Below are 23,464 nucleotides of genomic sequence, written 5' to 3'. Positions count from 1 at the left end.
TTGTTGTAGTTTCTAATAAATTATTATTCTGAGTTTGGTTTCTCTTCCTTGTTTCTGGCCATGATGACAATGCACACAGCGCTGTGGTCTCTGCTTTTATTGTAGTACTGAAGTTGCTTTGTTCCATTTTGGTTTGGAGATCTCTGTACAAACAAAGTCTTCATAATTTAGATATACAAGTTTATGTACAGAAGACAGGCTTCATAAATAAAATACAGAACATGGTTTTAAACAAAACTGTTAATGTATAGCTACTGCCCCTTAAAGTAAGAATGCCTGTTGGTATGGACCAGGTGGAATTTGTCTCCACCATGCTCAAAAAGGCTTAAGAATAAACCAAAAACCAACTGGAGAGCAATTAAGTGAGGTGGTTCATCCCAGAAAGACTCAATATAATTGGCGACTCCTGGAAAGGACTGGTCCATGAAAGGCTTGGTACAAGCCACTGTACCAAAGGGACAGCCCTACCAGTTAACATTACCAGTTCTGTACCTAAAGATTTACTTTTACCTCATCTAAGGAGCAATTTGTCCTTCTAAATGCTTTAATCTTGCAGAGCAATCTGACCTATATTACAGTATTCATTTACAAATTCCAAACCATAAGTTCCAGAAAACAGGAAAGCCACTGCATTCAAAAGCCTTGCCCAGGAAAGAAGCAGAGTGGAATGCCTCTTAAAAGAAGATGCCAGCTGTAGAAGTCCTGCCATTTATCAAAAGGTCTTGGCACAAATTGTATGCAGCATTCAGCACAAGATTACCAGCTTGGTATAATGCAGCATGCAGGGCCTGAGATGGAGGCTAAAGAAACTTCCCGCTACCACATGGGCACAAAAGTGTGAAGCAAACTTTGTCCAGATGACCACTACTGACTGCTCAGCTCTTACACATCACACAACCCACTCACACGAAGGAGCAAGACAGCCCAGTTATGTATCTGGTGTCATGAAGCTGACAGGAAGATGTCTATTAACATTAACCCTGTGCTCTAACAGATACAGAAAGACTTGGTGGACAAATTCTGTGCATTACTGAGCCCAGCAGCAGGAATCGGGCTCTCCGTGCTATGGGCTGTATACGTAAGGATAGGGCTTTACAGAAACAGTGTACCAGCAGAAAAGCCTTTAGAAACAGCTGATTCAATTGGTTATTAAAACCTACTGCATCTCAGCTTCTCAGGAATGTGTTTGAAGAAGCCTGTGGCACAGGGATTTGAATGTGAGAGACCCACACAAGCTGCTTCTATCTTGACTTGTACATTCCTCACACATTTTTCAATGCTTGATACTAAAAACTTTTATTCGGTGCAACAAATTCAATTTCCCAACTAACCTCAACTGGACTGTAAAGACAAGAGTCTCCCACATGCACAAGGGGCAAGAGGGTCAGAGGTCAGCAGCTATTCTGAACAAGTAAAAGAAAAAAGGAAGACGCATTGTTTCCCCAAAAATAAGAAAAAATATACACATTTCTATATAAAACTGTACAGAAGGACAAAAAGCAAATTTACAGAGAGAGAAAAAATCCTTAAATATAAATTAACTCAAGACACGGACAGAGACTGACGGGGGGGGGGTGGCACCCCCAGGTCCGGATCGGGGTCACCGCTCCTGCGTCTCCAGGGCGACGCCCACGTGCGCATGGCGGATGGTGCGGCCGTGCAGCTTGTAGCCCTCCTGCTTCACCACCGAGATGGTGCCGGGCACTGCGCCCTCCGCCGCCACGTGGCACACGATCTCGTGGTCGTAGGGGTCGTAGCGCCCGCCCACGGGCCTCATCTTCTCCAGGCCGTGCTTGGCGAAGACGCCCTGCAGCCGCTCCTGCACCAGCGCCAGCCCCTCGCACAGGCGCTGCAGGGAGGGGCCGCGTTCCCCCGGAGCCTCGGCCGCCACGCCGCTGGCCGTGCGCTCCAGGATGTCCGCCACCTCCACCAGGTCACGGCAGAAACTCTGGATCCCTGCAAGGCGGAGGGAGAGCACAGCCTGTGAGACAACGCCCAGGGGGAAACCCACCGGCCCGACGCCGGGCTCAGCCAATCAGCTCTTATTCTCTGTCTCGCTCTTTTGCGACAGGCGCGTCTGCACCCTTCCGGTTCGAGTCATCGACACGGACAACCCAGCCAAGTTCAGAACGACAAAAGATACAGCCTAGGACGCAAGAGGAAACTGCATTTAAAATGGAGGACAGGAGGCGTTGCTTTACACAAAGGGTGGCGGGAGAGTGGAACGAGCTGCCCCGCCACATGCTTGAAGCCGATACCTTGGCTTACTTTAAGAAACAGCTGGATGAGATGCTGCGATCAATGAACTGCTACCAAAAGGTCTGGATGGGCCGAATGGGGTTAGAAAGAATCAGCACTGAAGAGTGAGTTTCAAACCACAGTAAAAGTGAAATGTACACAGTAACTCATAAAACTTCCAATTTATATCACAGAATAGGCCTTACTTCCAGGTATGTGCAGCGCTATATTCTGAGATGAGGCAACAAAGCTTCCGGTGAGGTGAAGCACCTTATAACATTGTAAACATCTGTTTAATCCAACAGAAATACTGCTTTCCATTTCGAGACTCTGCATGCAGATCACGTTGGAACATTTCTGCAGTGAAATGTCTGCTACACAACCTGTACTTATGTGCTCGTACATCACAGCACACCAGTCATTACAGTGACCAGTGAGCAGGAAGGGAACTTGAATGCGAGTCTGCAACAACATTGCGACTCACAGTACTTTAACAAAGGTTACAATTTTATGCTTAATTCGAAATAAGCAAAATTTGTCTGTAACGTCAATGAATTCATTTTGTTCCCGAGATTTAAGAACCGGTCTGTGAAATGAGGACTGCGGTTCCCCTTTAAAAGGCTCCACAGGATCAGCCTGAGCAGAAAGGCACCACCCTCGCCTGCCACCTCTTCAAGGGGGAAAGATGAATAAGTGCTTCCTGGAAAAAAAAAAATCAATCCGCTTACCAAACAGCTTGGCGTCCTCAACAAACTTCTGAGTCCTCCTCCGAACTGTATCGGAATCTGCCAAGGCCTTCTGGTACCGCTCCTAGAAAACGAAACGTTTTGACATTCAACCACACAAAAACAACATCTGCTCAGTCTCACACCCTCATTCTCCCCAGGCAGGCAGCACAACTGAGCTGATAAGTCTACAATCAAAAGGACAATCTTTCCTGTTCCCAGAAGACAGGGGGCTTGAGAAACCCAGGAGACTGCAATACATGAATATTAAATCATTTTATTCTCTGTTCAGGCCCATGCAAATAAGTGCACGAAAGCAGGGGTTACATTAGAAGTGTGTCTTCCACCAGCACTTAAATGATTATAATAATATGATTAATAATATAAGTGCGTTTCTGGACACTCCAGCACTTTACAGGTAAAGGGAAATCCCCTCCACCACCACCAGTGTGCAGCCCCACCTGGATGATGTGACGGCAGCCATAGTGCACCAGTACCCTCACCACACACCAGCTCTCAGTGGGGAGGAGAACAGAGTGATGAAGCCAGTTCAGAGATGGGGATTATTAGGAGGCCATGACTGGTAAAGGCCAGGGGGAAGTTTGGCCAGGACACTGGGGGTAATATTCCTATTCTTTTTGAAACATGCCCTGGGATTTTTAAGATCCACAGAGAGGACCTCGCTTTTTTAAAGTACAGTGTCCCCGTCACTATACTGGGGCATTAGGACTCACACATACCGCTGGGCGAGCGCCCCCTACTGGCCCCACTAACACCTCTTCCAGCAGCAGCCTCAGCTTTCCCAGGAGTCTCCCATCCAGGTACTGGCCAGGCTCACACCTGCTGGGCTTCAGTGGGCTGCCAGTCCCCCCCCCACCAGGCCGAGCGCTGGGCTCTTACAGTGAGGTCGCGGACTTGCTCCTCCAGTTTGCTGGACCTGATCTCCAGCATCCTGATGGTCAGCGCCTGGGTCTGCTCTTCGGGGGCGTCGTCCACGTGGCACTCGTCGCCCGTGCTGCGCTGGTGGGCCGCGGTGCTGTACAGACACAAGGGGGCACTGTGGAGACAGAGGCGGGGGGGGGGGGTCAGGCAAGACACAGATCACTCAAGAGATTCGGAGCTGAACAATTCCTGGGCCACGGACATTTCCCCCTTATTCCCTTATCACCCGGTAGCTGCCCAGCACAAAGACTGGCGAAGAACAGAGAAAACATCACAAACTGAAAAGGATGCAAGCTTGACATTGAAGGTGCTGCTCCCACATGAAAGCGTTCACACCCTCGATTCCGATTGTCTGGGCCTGATCGGGAACCCGCCAGAGCCACGGGCAGGACTACGGGCGCAGCCAAGAGGTGCGGGTAGAGAGGGCAGCCCCTACCACCTCGGGTCCAAGCCGTGCCCAGCGCCGAGAACCGAGAACACCGCGATCTCGCGCCCCGAGGATTTCCAGAACCCCGATTATCCCCCCCCACCCCACCCACCTGCTGATCCAGACACCCCGCTGTGGCAGCACCACCGCCGGGGACAGGAGCCCCCCCAGCACCCAGGGGTGGAACAAACAAACACCAACACGCCCTCCCTGGGCGACTGTCAGCTCGGCGGATGGGATGTCTCCAAAGTGGGGGGGTTGCGGACCCCCAAGTTAATCCACAGCCCCCACACAATTCCGACCGCCCCAGACCTCGCCCACGTCAAGCTCGGCGCCGGCTGCCCCCCCCCCCCCCCACAGGCTGACGCAGACAAACAGCGGCCCAGCGGGGAGCGCACAGACAAGGAAGTGGGGCAGAAGCGATCTGCGCGGCGCGGTTGTCAAGGGTCATCGCAGGCCGGGCAGGGTGCCCTGCCAGAAGGAGGAAGCTGCGTGAGAGACGACACCGCAGCGCAGGGTGCTGAGCTCATGCTGCCGCTTCTCTCGCGGGGGCAGGACTCATTCCTGTAAATCACACGCCAACGAGGCAACAGGCTGAACGAGCCAGCCCAGGCCAGCCCAGGCCAGCCCAGGCCAGCCCAGCCCGCAAAGAGTGGAGCCACTGACCTTCGGACTGAAACAAATGTAAGACTGGAGAAAATAAAAACTATTCCTCAGGACTCGGCTCTACTTATTTGAACCATTTTCTCAATGAGGTACGACAAATAAAAATATTTGAAAAGATTCATGGAAACAACTCCACTTGGAAGCCATGTTTTTGGAGGACACCTCGACGCCATCAGAGAGGGAGCACCTTTGTTCTCACTGCTCTTTCACAGCTCCTGCTCCATCAGCGCCTTGACCCGTCGCGTGGAAGAGGAATAAAGCTCTCCAGGGCACGATCCCCAAAGGCTCACTTGCTTCAGGGACAGCCCAGGTGCCCCCATCTTGAAATACTTGTCCCTCAGAAACCAAGTTTAGCTGCTCTGGGGTGTCCAGTCTGTACCGGCTCAGAGCGCTTTTCTGAATGTGGAGGTCCAGTCTACCCGGCCTGCCCTGCGCAGGTCTGTCTCCCTTGTAACTTGAGAAGCATCAATAACCTTCTCCATGGAGATCAAACACTTAAAACCGGAGATACACTGAAACAAAGTACCAGCAGTTTTACAGCTGAGTTGTTGGCTTCACATTCTAACTCGCACCGAACAGCCAGGATCAAGCAGGCGTGACGGCCCCGCAGCAGTTCCGTAGAGCAGGTTGTCCCCGCAGCTGATCCAGTTAAAGCAAGAGCTACACTGCCGATGAGAGAGAAACCAGCCAATCCGAGCGCAGGGACCACCGATCTAGGCTGGCACCAGTGGGGCTAGGCCTGTGCTGCCTTTCTATCTGGGACACCCCAGGGTGGGACTTTAAAGGAACCTCAGTTCATCTCAAGAAGCCTGATCCCCCATGACTGGTGTGTGCCTCGCCGTTTGTCACAGTCAACGTGTTTCCTGTGGGAAGAACAACAGTAGCGTGCAGACAAACAGAACTGAAATTTCAAGTGCCTGCGAGACCGTGCAATTCGCTGAACTCGTACAGAAGACAGCGCTATAAAGCAGACATCTGGCCCATGCACGCACGCGGGAATTTACGAGCGAGTTTACAGTGCTTTGGCTGCTTTGTAAAAGGATCTAAGGAGCTGCGCTCACGCCTGGGCTTCCTGGTCAAAACCCAGCCTTTGCAAAGGAATCTAAATGCTTCCCGTCTGAAACTCGAGAAGGAGGGAGGTGCCCACCCCCTCCCTGCGAGCCAGATGTTACTGGGCACCAAGTTCCAGCTGTGGCTCGGGCCAGAGGCTCCTCTGTGAAATCACGCCCCAGCGGACTATACATTTCTCCTGGGGGGAGCTCCTCGCCCTCCATGAGCACTGTCACAGCCCACTGCGAGGCGGCAGCAAGCTGGAACTATACAAGAATCGACACAGGCATCAGCCGGGACGAACAGGCCACAGCCGACGCACCTCCCTGTGCGGAGTCGGGCTCCGCGGTACAGTGCCTCAGCCGGGGAATGCGAACCCTTCTACTGTACCGCCAGGTCCTTGCAGTGGGGCAGAAGTGCTCTTTCACTGCTGTGGGCATTGCACCACGGTCAGTCACGGGCAACTCCGGCTCGTCAACTGCCCACGTGACAGAAGGACAACGGTCAGCGACAGAAACGCAGCTCCGGGGGTCCGGGAAAGAGCCCCCGGAAGCCCCTGTCATCCCTGCTCGGGAGAGAGAGCAGATGGATCACTCGAGTCAACACAGATGTGGCACAGAAAGCCCCTGATGAGGAATACCCCTAATTTGTCTCCAGCAATTTACAAGCAAGCAAGCCGCAGGCTCCAGCCTAGGCCAGGAGGGTGACAACAGGGCCTAGCACAAACATGTCAAGATTGTAACCGTGCAGTAAAATGATAAGTGCAGTGATGTCTTCAGGCAGAGGAAAGAAACTGTACAAGACCAGAGTGGGGTTCAGTCCTCCTGCAGCCCCACGACACACAGATCAGGGGAGGAGAGAGAAACTGTACAAGACCAGAGTGGGGTTCAGCCAGGACACTCGGGTGACACCCCTACTTTTACAAACAGCCCTGGGATCTGTATTGACCAAGCAGTACGGACCTCAGTTTAAGGTCTCATTTGATGGACAGGGCATCAGTCCCCAGTCATCATACTGGAGCAATTGATTGGAAACTGTGGTGCAAAGGGAAGAGTGCCACCTACTGGTCCACAAAAAACTGACAGCACCAGCCTGCTTTTAACAAGTCCCAGCCTTGCTTAGCTTTCCAGATCCAAAAAGATCAGGAGAGTGTCAGTAAGCCACACACAAGGTCACCAGAACCATCCGAGGGGGATTCTGCTCAGAAATGCAGCAGTCAAGGAGACTATGAGACTGTTTCTTTAAGCTTGGAACAGGAAAAAGCTGCTCGTTTCCTGCTCTGCACCCACCATTGCCCAACGACGCAGTACAGTAAAAGGCACTTCTGCCCTTGAAAATTAACAAGCTGTGAAAAGCATTGATGCAAAGGAAGGGTAACACACCCGTGCAATATTTACGGAATGCAAAACTGAAAATGTCATGCAGAGATCACTGGGCCTGTGTCAGAGGTCCGAGCACAGGAACTGATAAAAGCCTGCAGTGCAAACTGCTCCTCTGAGGTCAGCACCCCCACCATGACAGATACAACAGCTCTAGCTCACCTCACCTGGGACACACAGACAACACAAACTGGAATGCTACAGCACCCTAGAAAGACAACACACTAGCTGGGTATCTGACCAGGTTACAGGACAGCAGACGCAGTGACCACAGCCTGGCCACAGAAATCAGGGGAAACAGACAGACCGGGCAACCCAGAGAGGACAGGCTCAATGACCACAGCCTGGCCATAGAAACTGGACACAGACAGACCTGACTGTCCAGAGAGGACAGGCTCAATGACCACAGCCTCAACAGAGAAACTGGACACAGGCAGACCTGACTGCCCAGAGAGGACAGGCTCAATGACCACAGCCTGGCCATAGAAACTGGACACAGACAGACCTGACTGTCCAGAGAGGACAGGCTCAATGACCACAGCCTGGCCATAGAAACTGGACACAGACAGACCTGACTGTCCAGAGAGGACAGGCTCAATGACCACAGCCTGGCCATAGAAACTGGACACAGACAGACCTGACTGTCCAGAGAGGACAGGCTCAACGACCACAGCCTGGACATAGAAACTGGACACAGACAGACCTGACTGTCCAGAGAGGACAGGCTCAGTGACCACAGCCTCAACAGAGAAACTGGACACAGGGAGACCTGACTGTCCAGAGAGGACAGGCTCAGTGACCACAGCCTCAACAGAGAAACTGGACACAGACAGACCTGACTGTCCAGAGAGGACAGGCTCAGTGACCACAGCCTCAACAGAGAAACTGGACACAGACAGACCTGACTGTCCAGAGAGGACAGGCTCAGTGACCACAGCGTCAACAGAGAAACTGGATACAGGCAGACCTGACTGTCCAGAGAGGAGAGGCTCAGTGACCACAGCCTGGCCATAGAAACTGGACACAGGGAGACCTGACTGTCCAGAGAGGACAGGCTCAGTGACCACAGCCTCAACAGAGAAACTGGACACAGACAGACATGACTGTCCAGAGAGGACAGGCTGTGATCCCACTGTCAACAAAGAGAGGCAGAGACAGAGATGCCCTTTCTGATGCACAATGAGAAATACTCTGGGATTAGACAATCTTTCCTAAAATCATCTAATCCCAGAATCTGAATTCTTGCCAGAACCACAACAGCTTCCAATCCTACAGGGGGAGGAAACTCAATAGAGCTGCAGACAGTGAATCTTCAAAAAAAATGATCATGGATTCGCAAACGTCTAATAATATCTTTAGTATAAGCATCTATAATTGCTCTCGCTTGTGGTTACGGCTTTGCCAAGTGTTTGAAATGGATAAAGTCATTGAACAAGCTCCCACTTCCCTGGTGAGAGCAGCAGTGCTTGTCCCATTTCTCATGTCCTGCACACGGCTATGGAGGCCTTTAAACAGGAGAAAGAGAGAGCCGTTTTCCAGAACACAAATCCCACACTCCTGAGAGCATGGAGCACGAGCTATGAGCTAATCTCCCTGCCATGCGAGGAATTCCATCACCATCTCTCACACTACAGCCCACACTCAGACTGGGACACAGCTCAGCTCACAGACTCAGACCTACACAGAGATAAACTACAGCACACGCTGGTCTGTGTGCCTGGGACACAGCTCAGCTCAGACTCAGACCTACACAAAGATAAACTACAGCACACGCTGGTCTGTGTGCCTGGGACACAGCTCAGCTCACAGACTCAGACCTACACAGAGATAAACTACAGCACACGCTGGTCTGTGTGCCTGGGACACAGCTCAGCTCAGACTCAGACCTACACAGAGATAAACTACAGCACATGCTGGTCTGTGTGCCTGGGACACAGCTCAGCTCAGCTCAGACTCAGACCTACACAGAGATTAACTACAGCACATGCTGGTCTGTGTGCCTGGGACACAGCTCAGCTCAGACTCAGACCTACACAGAGATTAACTACAGCACACGCTGGTCTGTGTGCCTGGGACACAGCTCAGCTCAGACTCAGACCTACACAGAGATTAACTACAGCACACGCTGGTCTAAGAGCCTGGGACACAGCTCAGCTCAGACTCAGACCTACACAGAGATAAACTACAGCACTGCTCCCAAAATATTTCTCGGACAGCTTTTATTCATACGGAATGTGCTTACATTTCAACAACATGAAAATCTAAATTTCCCTTTGTGGAAATGTGTCAGGGTTGCTGTTTCCCAAGGTATGTTGTTTCTGTCAAGACCATCAATCTCAAATTTATTCCTACTGCATTCCTGCACAACACTGGTTAAAATGCCACCAAAAGCCTCAACAAAGTCAAGCCATTCAGTGAAACACATCGGGGGCACAAGAAAAAACTAGGCAGACATGCACTGAAAACTGAGAACAGGACACAGTTGTTTACCCAAAGGGTGGTTGTTGAAGCCGATACCCTTTCAAAAAACAGGTGGATAATCCTCAGATCAATAAGCTAACCACCAGGCCAAATGGATCGAATGACCTCTTTTTGCCTAAAAATGGTTTAATATAGCTGAAACTTTCTATGAAGCCCATCCCAATTTATTGCTCAACCACAAGTCCTACCGATTTAACCTGTTCACCACTCGCGCAAAGTGCCAGCAGACAAATCAACATTAAACAGTTGCTCTTAAGTTGAGCTTGACATCAGCATCAGTCTCACAAGAATCAGCTCATCCTCTGTACGTCTGCAGACAACCTGGCGTATTTAAACTGAAGATTAAAGATCTCTCCAAGCCCATTGTTTCTCGTTTCACCTCTGACGGCCACGACCACTCTAATCTCTCCGTCTGTGTTCTCAAAGACCGTTTTCCCAACTCATACATCAGAAAGACTACCGAAACCAAATGTATCCTGCAGCTAGGATCACACCTTCCCCCTTCTCTTAAAGACAGACTACTCTTCTTCTAAATTTTCTCCATTCATTGGAAGTTTCATTTCACACCTCTCTTCACCTATCCTGACTTCACACCTCCTGACTGGCCTCACTTTCTGTCCCCTGCTCCCACCTCTCACTCCTCTCTCCCAGCCTTTGTTCTCCCACTACATTACCTTTGCTGACTGCCCTGTCTCTCTCACACCTGAAGAAGGCTCCACGGCCGAAACGTTGTGTTCTCTTTCTTCTTTTTTTCAGCATGGAATAAACCTATTACTTGTATTAAAACTGCTACCACTTCCTGCGTGTGTCCTGCTTCCTGCACTGTGCCCACTGGGTTCAACTGCAGCACCGTGTGGGGGCGTGTGGAACTTCCTCAATTTGCAGTTAATTTTTTTTTTATTTTTCTTGCAATGAAAAGTTAAATTACACATGCCGGTTAAAATGCAGAGGGGCACATTAAAAATGATCTTTTTCCTCCAAAACGCAGGAAGTGCTGTTTAGTAGCTGACAACACCTTCGAAGTTCAACTGCGCCATGACTGGGACACCTTGAAGGCTGTCCGATTTGTGTATCGGTGTTCAACGAGTCGAGCCCTGCCTCTGGACAACCAGTCCAGTGGGCCCGACAGGTCCGGTCAGCCCTAACTTGTTCAGAATGGACACACACACACACACACACACACACACGAGTTCAGATCAGCATCATCATTCAACCAGCTCAACATAAATGCAAAATATGCAGCTGTGTCCCTCCAAGAGCTACAGAGCGTTAGGATTTTAATTTCAGATGATCTCTGATGTTCCTCAGTGCATAACCTACTTGCGTCAACGATAAATCCTAAATTGCTCCCCTATTTAGAAAGTCGATCTGAGGGTGACTCACAGCACCTGCTGGACTGCGGCCTCTCCTTTGCAAACGGTACATAAAAGCAGAGGGGGTCAGACGCAGGTCTGCGGAGTATCCTGTGGGTTTGTTCCAGGCTGAGGTCTGAATTAAACCTTTAGACCTACTATGTAATAACTAACAGCATAAGTAATATCTGGAACCCGGCTCTGAGGTGTATCGAAAGTAGCCACAGCTTTAAAAACGTGAGCGTTGGGAGTAATCACCTGCTAAAGACTGGCAGCAACACTGTGTAGGGGTCTGACTAAGTTAACGGTTTAATTGGCTGCTCAGACTCGGACACTAGGTCCTGCCTCAAGGAACTGATTCTGGACTTTGAAGCTAGCTGGTTCTACCCGACCCGGCCACAGCCCCCCAGTTTACGGTAAACACACGCAAACCATCCCCCGAATCGCCCGTCGCTGCTCGCGAAAGCAGAGGATTCGGGCAGAAGAAACCCGGCGCGCGTGCAGTTCCGCGAGCCCGCCGGAGCAGCTGGGGCAGCAGCAGCAGCAGCAGCGAGAGAGCCTCGCGCCCCGCGCCTACGTGTGCCGCAGCGCTGCCGGAATGGACTCCCACAGCCACGGCAACAAGGCCATTATTCCTCCACTGGGAAAACCGCAACAGCAGCGATTTCACACAGACCAAGCAAACTGGCACCGATTTCTTTACCCTGACCTGGGTACACACACTGACGTGTTTTTTTTTTTAAACGTTGGCATACACTTAAATCACTCTTCGATTTCCACCAGGCAAGAAATGCCCTTTAAAAAGTAAATATTCTACAGAAACACCCCCAAGATACGTGTAAACGTGTTTTCACTTCAGAAATACTTCAGCTGAAACGGCGGCCAAGCTTTACAGAGCTGGGCCCGAGCGCCGGGGATGAACCCGTCATGTGACGAAGCGGTGCGCGACCCCGACCGGACCAGCTCGCAGTCACGAGGCCGGAGCCCACGGACACTCGCACCCGCAGCCCGCCGCTCTCCCATTTCACAGCATCGCCCCACATATCACCGCTTCTGACCAAAAACAGAGCCGCGAAAGGACCACGCAGGACCCCTCAGTTTCTCGACCGATCTGAATGAGCACGATAGCTTCGGTACATAGCGATTAAAGGAAAAAGAGCTTCGCGTTTAATTTTTTTAAAGAGCCACCCGACGCAAAATGACACCAGGTGTTGCGGAATCCCATTTAAGCTGTGCAGTTTCGAGATTCGTTTATGCTATCTAGCTAAAAGCCGCAGTCCTAAGCGAAAGGGGAGAACTAATACCAGACCCAAGTGCACCTGGTGAGGCGGCCGAGCTCGCCGGCGGCACGGAGAGCCGAACATCCCATCGTCTCTGCGTCCGCGGCTCTGCTCCTGTCGGCTCTTTAGGCCAAAATCTCATGCTCGTCTGTTAAAAACCATATGATGCGAACCTGGGACTGTGCTAAACGCTCTTAGCGAGCTCACAGCCTAACCTGCCCACCCCCTGCAGCGGCTCGGAGACCGACGGGGCAGGCTGGAGAGCAGCCGACTGCGTCCTAGCAGCGAAACACAAAACCCACCAAAAATACACACGTCCCCCAACACAAGATCCACAAAACACCGCCTGCAGTCTCGGTAGAATGAAAGGGATAATACTTACTTGTAGCTCCTTGCAGAGAGCGCTATTAATCTATTTAAATCGTTCAAATTCTTTCCAACAGTCCGTAGATAGTGTATGGCCATATTCGCCTGTGAACAGCAAACGCTGGCTCAGGGCATGATGATACAAACCGCTGCACTACATATCCCAGCACACAACAGCGACTACAATACCCAGGGTGCAACGGGGGGTGAGGGCAGTAAGAAAGATGGCGCCTTCTAGCGGGAGTTCGACAAATTCTAACGTATCAGGGCTTTCTTTTTCTAGGCATGTACCCGTTTTGACGTGTAACTGTGTGACGACTGAGAGTTATGGTCACTTTTAAAAACCACATATTACAGTTTAACTTGGAGTATTCACATAATTTATGCTCTGCGAATAAAAAAAAAACACGTCACCGAAGAGATAGTTCTCTTCTTCCAATTCTGGAAGAAGTAACATATTTACTTTTACTATTTAGTAATAGGTTTATTCCATGCTGAAAAGAGAAGAAAGAAAGCACAACGTTTCGGCTGTGGAGCCTTCTTCGGGTGTGAACCCACCTGAACTACAGATTTATTTAGTAAAACAAAACTAACACAGCTTGAAGTCGCGGAGAACAATGACTCGAAAAGTAAAAGCCGTGGCATGTCAGGCATAAATGCAGACGTCACAGGAAGATTCAGGCAGTGAAAGAGCACCAACAGAGCTACAGAACAACACGGTAGCACATGTCCAGTCCTGGTCTTGTGTCGGAGTGTCGGCAGGTTCTTCAAGGACTCTTGACAGCGCTAGCACCTGTCCAGCCGAGAGGAGCTACAGTATTAGTGGTCCGGTTAACCAGCAACGAGCATGCCGCAGGGACGAGGTTTGCCAGTCCGTAGTCCTTCAGCTCAGACCATGGCGCGCTCTGTCCTTCCCGCTGGTCAAGTCACCGTTCCTCTGGGCTCACGCTCGACTCACCCCGTGTTTGTGCTGACGTAAACGTTGTGTTACATTCACACGGGCTGCCACATGACAATGGCCACACCGGCAGCGCGACTGTTTTAGATTAAATCGGGGCAACAAAAGAAAACTTGCATTTTGTGTTATTTCTCTCGCGTAGGGGTTAGTTGGCAGGTGTTTTTTAACCCACCAGCGTGTCTTTGGACTGTGGGAGGAACCTGGAGTACCTGGACGGAACCCATTGGAACACGGGGAGAACATGCAAACTCCACACATATAGCACCCCGGGCTGACCACTGTGCCACCCCCTCTCCCTGCTCAAATTGATGGTCTTGCTATGGACTGAGAGCCAGTTTCACCTGGGGCTCGTTGAAAATTGGGGCATCTGTGATAACTGGCCCTGATTAAGAAAGGTTTTAATTGATGTAAGTTTAAAGCCACACTGGTGGTGGTGGAGGGGAGTCCCCATCACCTGTAAAGCGCTTTGAGTGGAGTGTCCAGAAAAGCGCTATATACAGTAAATGTAAGCAATTATTATTATAATTATAAGCATCCCTTCAATCCAGTGAACAGCTTCTAAACTCTGAACACAGCTCAACATGGACAACAGGTTGCGAGACTGAGAGCTAGGGATCAGGCCTATTCTCTGCAGAGCAGAGAGGGGAATTTCAAAGAAAACTTCATGAAGAATCGCAGAGAAAAAACAGAACCTGGCTGCGGCAGGAAGGAATTGGGGTGCCTCCCATGTCACTTCCTGTCATTCTGTGCCACGGTGTATCTGGCACATCCAAAGCTGTCAGCTCTAATTCTCTGGATCGTTGCAGCCAGACGGGAACTCTGGGATGGGCAGTAACGGGCCGGACATTTGCCAAACGCCCCTGTGTTGATGCCTGCACAGCTCCTGCAGTCAGGTGAGTCTTTCAATGCCAAGCTCGACGCCAGTGAAGACCAGGCTGGAGCATGGCACGCCTCAGTGCTCTGCAGGGATTCTCCAGAGACGCAGTTATCGATAGGATGTGAAGGGTGCTGGTCTGCTTGTGTCTCCCAGCAGCAGGATACCTGGCTGGAGAGCCTGTTCAGCCTGAATTCTTGCGCTCACGGCCAGCAGGGAGGCTGTGTGGACTACTCCAAGGACTGGGAGCATGTGGAAGAAATACTCCCTGTGTCAGAGTGAGATAACATCGTCTTTCACAAGCTGTATAAAATAATAATAATAATAATCATCATCATCATCATGCTTTCATTTACTTGCCTTAATTTATAATGATATATTATATAATAGTTTATACTATTGCTAGGAAATACAGTTATGATGCAATTTGAATTTGTATGATTTTAGTATTTGTAGCTTTCTCTATCAGGAGATCATATCTATATTTAAATTTACTTATTTAAATGTGTAGGAGTTTCAAGTCTTACACAATGATCACAAAACTCTGAAGTTCCCAAGGCTTCTGAGGATGCTGGCCAGAGATCTGCTGTAGCATCTGGGCCTTTTCTGTACAAAAAACACACTGGGATTCCTGGTCAGTTCCTCCTTCATCGAGCTGCTTAGCATTTTTCATTCAGGGCACAAATGTGTTCCACTGTAGGCCTAAGTCAATCATTAATTAAGCAAACTAAGTGCCTTGAGATCATTGCTTTTAAACGTGCAATATGAAATAGTTCATTTCCCCAAACACTTTTGCTGTGCAGATGTTTGAAGTTTGTAATATTTATTTCTTTGGCTGATTTTATCCAAAGAAAAGTCTGTATGATATCCTCTGGACAGCCAGGCATGTTTATCAGGCCAGTTTGGCAGCCATAATAATCCACCTGGAATTCGAACCCACAACCTTCTAGCTGGGACCCCCAGCCAGTACCCCACCCCGCTGTCTGTCACGACCCCCCAGGACTGTACGGGTTGGCCAGACGGCTGGTTGTCGCTTCTCCCTGCAGGCTCTTGGAAGTTGCGAAACGGGAGGCGCTGATTCTGGGTCAGGGCCATGCCGCTGTGAGCCAACAGCAGTACTCTCCAGCTCTCCACCTCAGCGCCAGACAGACAGACTACTTCCTCATGGCCTGGTCCAGGTGAACCCAAGACCGCTCCCCTCGTCCCGCACTGGAACCACCAAACACACTTCTCCATTCACAGCCACTGCCGCTGAGCGTCTGCACAACGCCTGCACAAACAATAGGAAGAGCTCAGGCGCCAGATCAGCGAAGTGACACCACAGTGTGTAATGCCAGTAATGTCATGACACGTGCAAGCCACTATTTATGAAAAAAGCCAGAGCACAAAAAGGATAGGTTGTAGATCCATCAATAGTGAATGGAGTTTTGAATGAAGGTTCGGGAGGGATGACAGCAAGCAGGTTGTTTGCCTTTCCTGCAGTATCTTGTAATCCTGACTGATGTCACTTCCTGGAAAGGTATGAATAGCACAGTGTAGCCCCCTTATGCAGGCCAACCTCTGCGTCACTAGGGGGGGGGTCTGAGTCACCTTGGCTAATCAATCAATCAATCAATCAATCAATCAATCAATCAGTCTTGCAGCAGTTTGCCACAGAACACTGTATGGATCTGTGTTACAGAGCTGTTAACAGTACTGCACAGTGTACTGTACAGGCCAGAGGGTGAACCCTTTGAACCTTCAACCTAACCCTCATGCCTGATGCATCAATAAATATCCCTGACCACATTTCCTTGTAGGGTTATGTATAATAATGGAATACATAAGTCATATAAATAATATATATGTTTTATATAAATAAGTCAAGTTATAAGAAATTCTTAACGTAATTAATAATAACTCCTTACACTCCTGTAGAGTTTTTCCGGACACTCCACTCAAAGCACTTTACAGGTAATGGGGACCCCCCTCCACCACCAGTGTGCAGCCCCACCTGGATGATGCGATGGCAGCCAGAGTTCACCAGTACACTAAACACACACCAGCTCTCAGTGGGGAGGAGAGCAGAGTGATGAAGCCAGTTCATATTATTATAAATTATGCGGTCATGATTGATAAAGGCCAGGGGGAATTTTGGCCAGGAGACTGGGGTAACACCCCTACACTTTTCAGGAAATGCCAGAAGAGATGGGTTAAATATAGAATACAGTATATATACACTTATTCAAAACTACAGTAGTGTGGTCTTTGTACCTGCTCTCAGATTTGAATGCTTTCCTGTAGGGACAACATGGTTCTGAAAACACAGAAGATCTTTGAGGAGATTATCAGTGCTATTCAGTGTATAATAATAATAATTGTGTGTGCATGGAGGTGCGTGTGAGAGTGCATGTGGGTTGTCCATGCGTGTGTGCAGGGACTGACTAGGATGCTCCTGACATATTATTAGCTCTCTGTCCCTCTGATGTGGGCATTCCCGTTCCCCGTGGTCATCAGGAAAGCTTTTCGACTAGGTTTCCACAGTCGTCTTTGGGGAAAGGGTTTTCGATATGGGACGCTGTCGAGTGCCTGATCTTCTGTGAGAAAAGTGCAGGGCCCAGGGTGCCCACTGGAGCCAGTCCCTGTCTGAGGTCATGCCACGGGGCTGCAGTCAGTAGCACAGCTGGGGTGTTTGTTACTCATCGTCTGGATAGTAATCTCACAATTTCACTTCATCTCTTGTCGTCTGCAGGAGTTCCATCCCCGTTGTGTTTATGAGTTAAGGAGACAGGAGAATGGGAGCTGTTGCCTGAATATCCCGCCGAGGTAGGGACTGTCTCTTGACGTCTCCTGTGGTGTACTGAAAGCTAATCCCTGGGTTTAAATCCCAGCCAAAACACCCTTCTGCACAATCCACACCAAAATCTGCACATTTATTCAAACTGCAAACATTCTGTTCCTGGGAACACCTGTTTTCTGGGATTCGACATCTGACTTTTTCTGTTTGGGAATAAAATCTGTGGGGTGCTTTTGTGTGTAGCTTGTAGTTCCAATCTATCTGGGCAGTTTTAAAGCGATTATTCAATGGAGGTGCTGTTTTCCTTTTGTTCTTTCAGGGGACACCCAGGGGACAGCTGCAGCAGGATAAGTCTCTGGAATTGGGTAATTTTTTTAAACGTTAATGAAGCACCGTGCAATGAATCTGCCAGACAGCGCTGCTGGTATCAGAACCGGATCCACTAGTCATTGTAGCGCAAGTCCCAATTCCTTATCCCTTCTGCCTGCTCCCTCTCCTCTTCCGCAGGACGGCCAGCCCTGCCTGAAGGTCCTGAGGAAGAGGAGGAGCTGTGGGCCAGTGATCCAGTACTGCTCTGGTGCAACACACATGGCTGAAAGCCAAAAAAAACAACTGCCTGAAACTATCTGAAAGAAAACACCGGCCCCCGGCCCCCCTGTACAACCCACACATTCTCTGGGCCCCCCTGTTCACCCCACACCTGGCCCTCGGTCTCCCTGTTCACCCCACACCTGGCCCTGGGCCCTCCTGTACACCCCACACCTGGCCCTCGGTTTCCCTGTTCACCCCACACCTGGCCCTGGGCCCTCCTGTACACCCCACACCTGGCCCTCGGTCTCCCTGTTCACCCACACCTGGCCCTCGGTCTCCCTGTTCACCCCACACCTGGCCCTGGGCCCTCCTGTTCACCCCACACCTGGCCCTCGGTCTCCCTGTTCACCCCACACCTGGCCCTCGGTTTCCCTGTTCACCCCACACCTGGCCCTGGGCCCTCCTGTACACTCACACCTGGCCCCCGGCCCCCCTGTACAACCCACACATTCTCTGGGCCCCCCTGTTCACCCCACACCTGGCCCTCGGTCTCCCTGTTCACCCCACACCTGGGCTGGGCCCTCCTGTACACCCCACACCTGGCCCTCGGTCTCCCTGTTCACCCACACCTGGCCCTCGGTCTCCCTGTTCACCCCACACCTGGCCTGGGTTCGCAAGCCCCTCTCGGCCCCGTCTGCCCCCCGGGTTAAACAGACAGGCGCCCGCCCTCCGTGACCCAGAGGCACTGCGGTGCCTTCCTGCAGCCAGCGGGCTGGTGACCCGAGCTGTGCTGTGTTACAGAGGCTGCAGAAGCGGATGGGCGAGGGCCCCACGGCGTACCTGGTGCTGCTGCCCTGGAGCCTGGCCTCCGACATGTCCCAGCAGCTGAGGTCCCTGGCGGACTGCGGCCAGTACGATGTGGACCGCTGGCCGAGCACCGGGCTGCCCTCCGTGTCCTACCTGTAGGGACGGAGACTCCAGCAATGTAAAAAAACCCTGATCTCCTGTAGCGCTGCTGTACTGAATTCTTTTTGGCGATGTTTGTTCTTGTTGTATTGAACTATTGGACGCAAAACAAATTTCCCCCAGGGGGCAATAAAGCCAGAATAATAAAGCCGCTCCTATGTGTAGAGCATTTGCACACTGCTCTTGCCTCTCCTCCTCCATGGTGCTGTTTTCCCTTATTATCGTCTCATCAGCGCTCTTGTTTAAAGAGTAGATGTGCCAGTAGTGTACATACGTGACTGATGCTTCAACACCTTAATCTCTGCATTTGATTCTTCCCTCTGTGTCAAAGGACAGCTCTTCACTCTCCTCGGTTCTTCTCTCAATAAAACCAATCGACACGGCAGACATGTGTCATTGGCCAAATTTTCTTTATTTTACAATCTTTTGCTTGACAGAACATGAGCGCCAAAGCAAGGCAAGGAAATGAGAAAAAACTTTTTAGTCTTGTGCAAAGTCTCCTAAGTTCAGTGGGCCCAGAACAACTCATTTTGTCCTTATCAGAGCTTTTCACCCCTGACCTCTGCCGACCGAGCGAGTGAAGAGCACAAGAACAAAACCAACTGCAGCAGGGATTCCCATATTCAAAAACCACCACGTGCCTAAAAGTACTGAAAAGTTAGAAGCATAACTGACAACTTGTCTTGTACAGTTTACTCTGCAAGGAGGGACTAACAATAATGTGTTTCAGAGGGGAAGTCATTTCTTGGCACTAGAGGAAGTCCGGACAGGCCTCAGGCTGGTCTTGGACGTGGCGCAGATCTTTCAGGAGCTCAGTCTGAGGTCCCGGAGGCTCCGTGTCTTTGCCCAATCAGAAATGGCACGTGACTCCAGGAAACAGGCAGGAGAACACCGTGGAGAATTTCCTTGTGTTGCTGTGCCCCTGCCATCCACAGTGAAGAGGCACTGAGCACTCCTGTGACGGATTCACAGAGGAAAGCTCTGCCTTACGGAATTCAGAGTCTTTTCTACTGGACATTCCAGAACACAAACAGACGCCGGTGGAACATCTCAGAAAAAAATAGACTAACAGTTTGTTTTGTTCGCACAACAAAAGTAAAATAAGTTACTTATTAACTGGCATATTAATAATGGCAATTAATATTGGCATATTAATTGGCTCCAGGATGATTTTTACGAATTTGCAATCCTGTAATAATGTTGCTCTTTTTTGTTAGACACCAATAACCTTAAAACAGCACATTTTCCACACCATCTCTGGTTACATTGAGCCCTTCAGCTTCAAGCCCTGAAAACCTCCCAGTCTTGCAGTACAGTGACAGAACATGGACTAAACTGCACAGAGCAAAAAGACTAAAAAGAAGAGCATATTAAAATATCCTTAGTGTGTTATCATGTTATCAGTAAGTGAAACGTAGAAAATTAAATTAATTAAAAATATCGATTGTCTTTGTTTCCTGCACTCTGTATCCCAGTGTCTCATGCAGTAGGTCCTCTTTCAGTCTCCCTCTCATATCTCGTGAACTTAAAGGCTTCCAAAATCCTCACAACCGCAAACCCAGCTCAGAGGTCAGCAGGGCTCATACACAACACCGTGGAAGGACTGTCAATCTCTCTGCCCCTGCGCCTTCTTCGGAGTGAATAGCAAGACACAAGTCAGAGGACACATTTCGAAAATATGTGGAAGTGCATTCAACACCAATAACATAAGGCACTTCTTTACACCAAGGGTGGTGGGAGAGTGGATCAAGCTGACCAGTCCTGTATTGCATCTTCAAGAAGAGTACAGATGAGGTCCATGCACCAAGAAGCAACTACCTATCAAACATGCTTCATGGGCAGAATGGCTTCCTTTTGTTATTAACCATTCTTCTGAATCGTCTGGCAGGGCAGCTGTAGCAGAAGTGGTCAGTCAATAGCAAGACTGTAAACGTGCCTTCTTCAACCATGTGAGGACCACTGTAGTGCTCTATTCCTTAAACGGTCTTTTTTGTGGGGGAGCGTAGCAGGTGACAGGGGGACTGTGATGATGTAAAATGACTCGGTATAAAATCGCTTGTCTATCTTTGGAATCAAAGGATGAGGCGAGGAGATTTAAAGAGGACGTATTCACTGGGTTTAACCCTAGTCGTTTTTTTTTTTGGTTAAGCCATGTGCGTCAAGGCCTTGCAGAAATCCACACCAGCCTCGCCACCGTGCAACACTCCGACGAACGTTTCCCAGTTAAAGACAAGATTGCAGCAGTTCTCTCAAACTCTTCCAGTTCCCACAGAGATGGACAGAGGGAGGCAGCCAGTGGACAGCCCCTCTCACAACAGTTCAGAAACAGCAGTCCTCCTCAGGCTCCATCAGCCACTTAGGTCCCTTTTTTAGACTCCCATTCCTAGAAGAAAATGGGAGACGCAGTGTTTATGTTTTATTTAGTTTATTTAGGGGAAGTAGTCATTCTGAGGCAGCCACTGTACTGCTCTGAGCAAAGAGGCAGAACGAGAAGCCCGAGTTGAAACCGCATGTTGTGAAACTCTGTGAAAGAGCTACATGGGATTATTGTGATGCATTATCAATCTCCAACAATACACTAGGCTTTGAACACATAGCTTTGCCATGCTAGGTGTCTCAACACCTAGCACAAATGATTTCGTTTTTCTCAGGCAAGAACTGTAGCACGGGAACAAGATCCTGGCCCAGCATGCACAAACACATTCATATCTTTGGCCTTGTGCATCCAGCAGGGCCTGATGCAGATGATCTCGTTAAAGGCTTCTAGTTATAGGAGGGAACGTGGACATGCTGTAGTAAAATAGACCCTCAGAGCATCTTAAGAGAGGCTGGTGTCAATATTTTGAGGCATCTACCATCTACCTGGGTGTGTGCCCAGTCGTACCTTAGCCTTCTGCATGACATTCCCAGAGCCTGACGCATAGATGGAGGGGGGTCGCTTGCGCATCTCCGAGGCGCAGTTCACAGGCATGGGGTGCTCGGTTGAGTTACTCTCTGCCGTACTGCCCTGGCCCTGAGAGGAACCAGAAGAGATGTTAAAGAGCGTGTTGAAGACACAGGTAAAATGCACCCTGAAACACAACCTGTACCCCTCACTACTGATTTTGCTTTTCTCAGGCAAAACCTGTAGCACAGGAACAGGATCTTAGTCAATTTCAGTGTTAAAATGCAGTATCTCTGATGTGTGTGGCACAAATCCTCCGGCTTCTAGCATGTGCTTGGCTATGGGCCAGTGGGTATTTTATTCCATTGCAAGCCTTGATAAATCTGCAATATTCAGTTGTAAAATGAGCTGAGTATTTGCACATCAATTAAACAATTAAATGGTTAGATTAAGGTCCTACTATGGCATGTGAAGAGACAAGATTGTTTCACCAATTCAATTTCCTGCTGCTCCTGCCATTGCAGAGTCCACCACTAGGTGGCGGTATGTTACAGGACACCCGTCCTGGTGGACTCACGCCATCTGAGCGGACACCAGCCAGGCTGCAGGCTGTGCACATGCACTGGACGAGCACACCCTGTTACGCCAGCGTAAGGGCGGGGAGAGGGCTCTGTACAGGAGCGATGGAGAGCACCCAATTCATTTAACTTATTGCACATTACTGGAATTCTCTCAAGAGCATTCTGGGGAGAGGAAAAGGCCGAACATGTTGCACCAGAGGCTTCAAAAAGACTAAACCACCCTTCCTGTACGTTTAGTCATGCCAGTACAAAACCGCACAACTGGTCATTGCATGGTGATTCTACATCCAGCAACCACTCGGCGTGCTTCGCCAGTTCTAGCACGGCCAGCGCGGATGAGCTTGCTTTCCAGTGCGCCCTTTCTCCACCTGTGTTGAACCAGGGACCGGCTCCCTGAGGCCCTCCTCCTGGCCCAGTGTTTGAGAAGGCTGCAGAAGGGCTGAGCGCCCCGTACGTACTCTGCTGTCGGTCCGGCTATCCCCCGGGGCTCCCAGGGACCCCCCAGCCAGCGATTTCTTCAGGCTCTCCTTCACCTCCGTCAACCGCAGCTCCAGGTCCACCCTCTCGCCCTCCTTCGCCCGGCACCTCTCCTCCAGGAGCGCCACCTTCTGCTCCAGCGCCGCCGCCTGCTTCCCTGCACCACGAGACACCCGGACTCACAGCCGACCCCTCACCGCGGCCCTCGGCGCCCCACCCCCAGCACCACAGGGACAGACTGGCCAGGGCAGGAGCAACTCTCACCTTTCCACACCACGAGAGGAAGCACATGCTCTGCAAAGGCCCTTTTTTTCTCATTAGAGAAAATACAGCAGGCAAGAACGTGCTGATCTGTAAATGCCAGCCGCAGTAACTCACACACTATATGGTGCTATACGTGCTGTCGTTACGCTAGCAACAGTAGCAGTGAACATGAGACTGCTCCTGTGGACACTGGTCTGCCTCAGCTGTACCAGTGGAGGAAGTTCAGAGGATGCTTGTGGTACATGTA

The 23,464-nt window shown here is 50.2% G+C and overlaps 2 protein-coding genes across 5 annotated transcripts in view; both read right to left on the bottom strand.

The window, feature by feature from the left end:
• Nucleotides 1-82: 82 nt before the first annotated feature.
• grpel2 (GrpE-like 2, mitochondrial) lies at nucleotides 83-13,042 on the bottom strand. 2 transcript variants are annotated; one of them, XM_088932674.1, is made up of 4 exons: nucleotides 12,923-13,042; nucleotides 3,864-4,020; nucleotides 2,967-3,048; nucleotides 83-1,956 (listed from the first exon to the last, which is right to left on the bottom strand). In XM_088932674.1, the coding sequence occupies exons 1-4, from the start codon at nucleotides 13,003-13,005 to the stop codon at nucleotides 1,601-1,603; spliced, it is 678 nt and encodes a 225-aa protein (XP_088788800.1). In that variant the 5' UTR covers nucleotides 13,006-13,042; the 3' UTR covers nucleotides 83-1,600. The 2 variants fall into 2 exon arrangements, with proteins under 2 accessions (XP_088788800.1, XP_088788801.1); XM_088932675.1 differs by lacking the exon at nucleotides 12,923-13,042 and adding an exon at nucleotides 12,570-12,682 and having other exon boundaries at nucleotides 85-1,956.
• Nucleotides 13,043-19,404: 6,362 nt separating this feature from the next.
• Nucleotides 19,405-23,464, bottom strand: part of afap1l1a (actin filament associated protein 1 like 1a) — a 39,778-nt gene continuing 35,718 nt past the window's right edge. For all 3 annotated transcript variants that reach the window (XM_088932782.1, XM_088932780.1, XM_088932781.1), the window contains exons 17-19: nucleotides 22,935-23,110; nucleotides 21,896-22,024; nucleotides 19,405-21,394 (exon numbers count right to left, since the gene is read on the bottom strand). In XM_088932782.1, coding sequence (XP_088788908.1) covers nucleotides 21,368-21,394; nucleotides 21,896-22,024; nucleotides 22,935-23,110 — 332 coding nt within the window. In that variant the 3' untranslated portion in view covers nucleotides 19,405-21,367. The remainder of the gene's footprint in view (nucleotides 21,395-21,895; nucleotides 22,025-22,934; nucleotides 23,111-23,464) is intronic.

This window comes from Atractosteus spatula, chromosome 14, assembly GCF_055471065.1.
Source record: "Atractosteus spatula isolate fAtrSpa1 chromosome 14, fAtrSpa1.hap1, whole genome shotgun sequence".
In the NCBI taxonomy this organism is placed as follows: domain Eukaryota; kingdom Metazoa; phylum Chordata; class Actinopteri; order Semionotiformes; family Lepisosteidae; genus Atractosteus; species Atractosteus spatula.
Note: the sequence above shows the minus strand (reverse complement) of the source record. Positions and strands in the feature narration are given on the sequence as shown.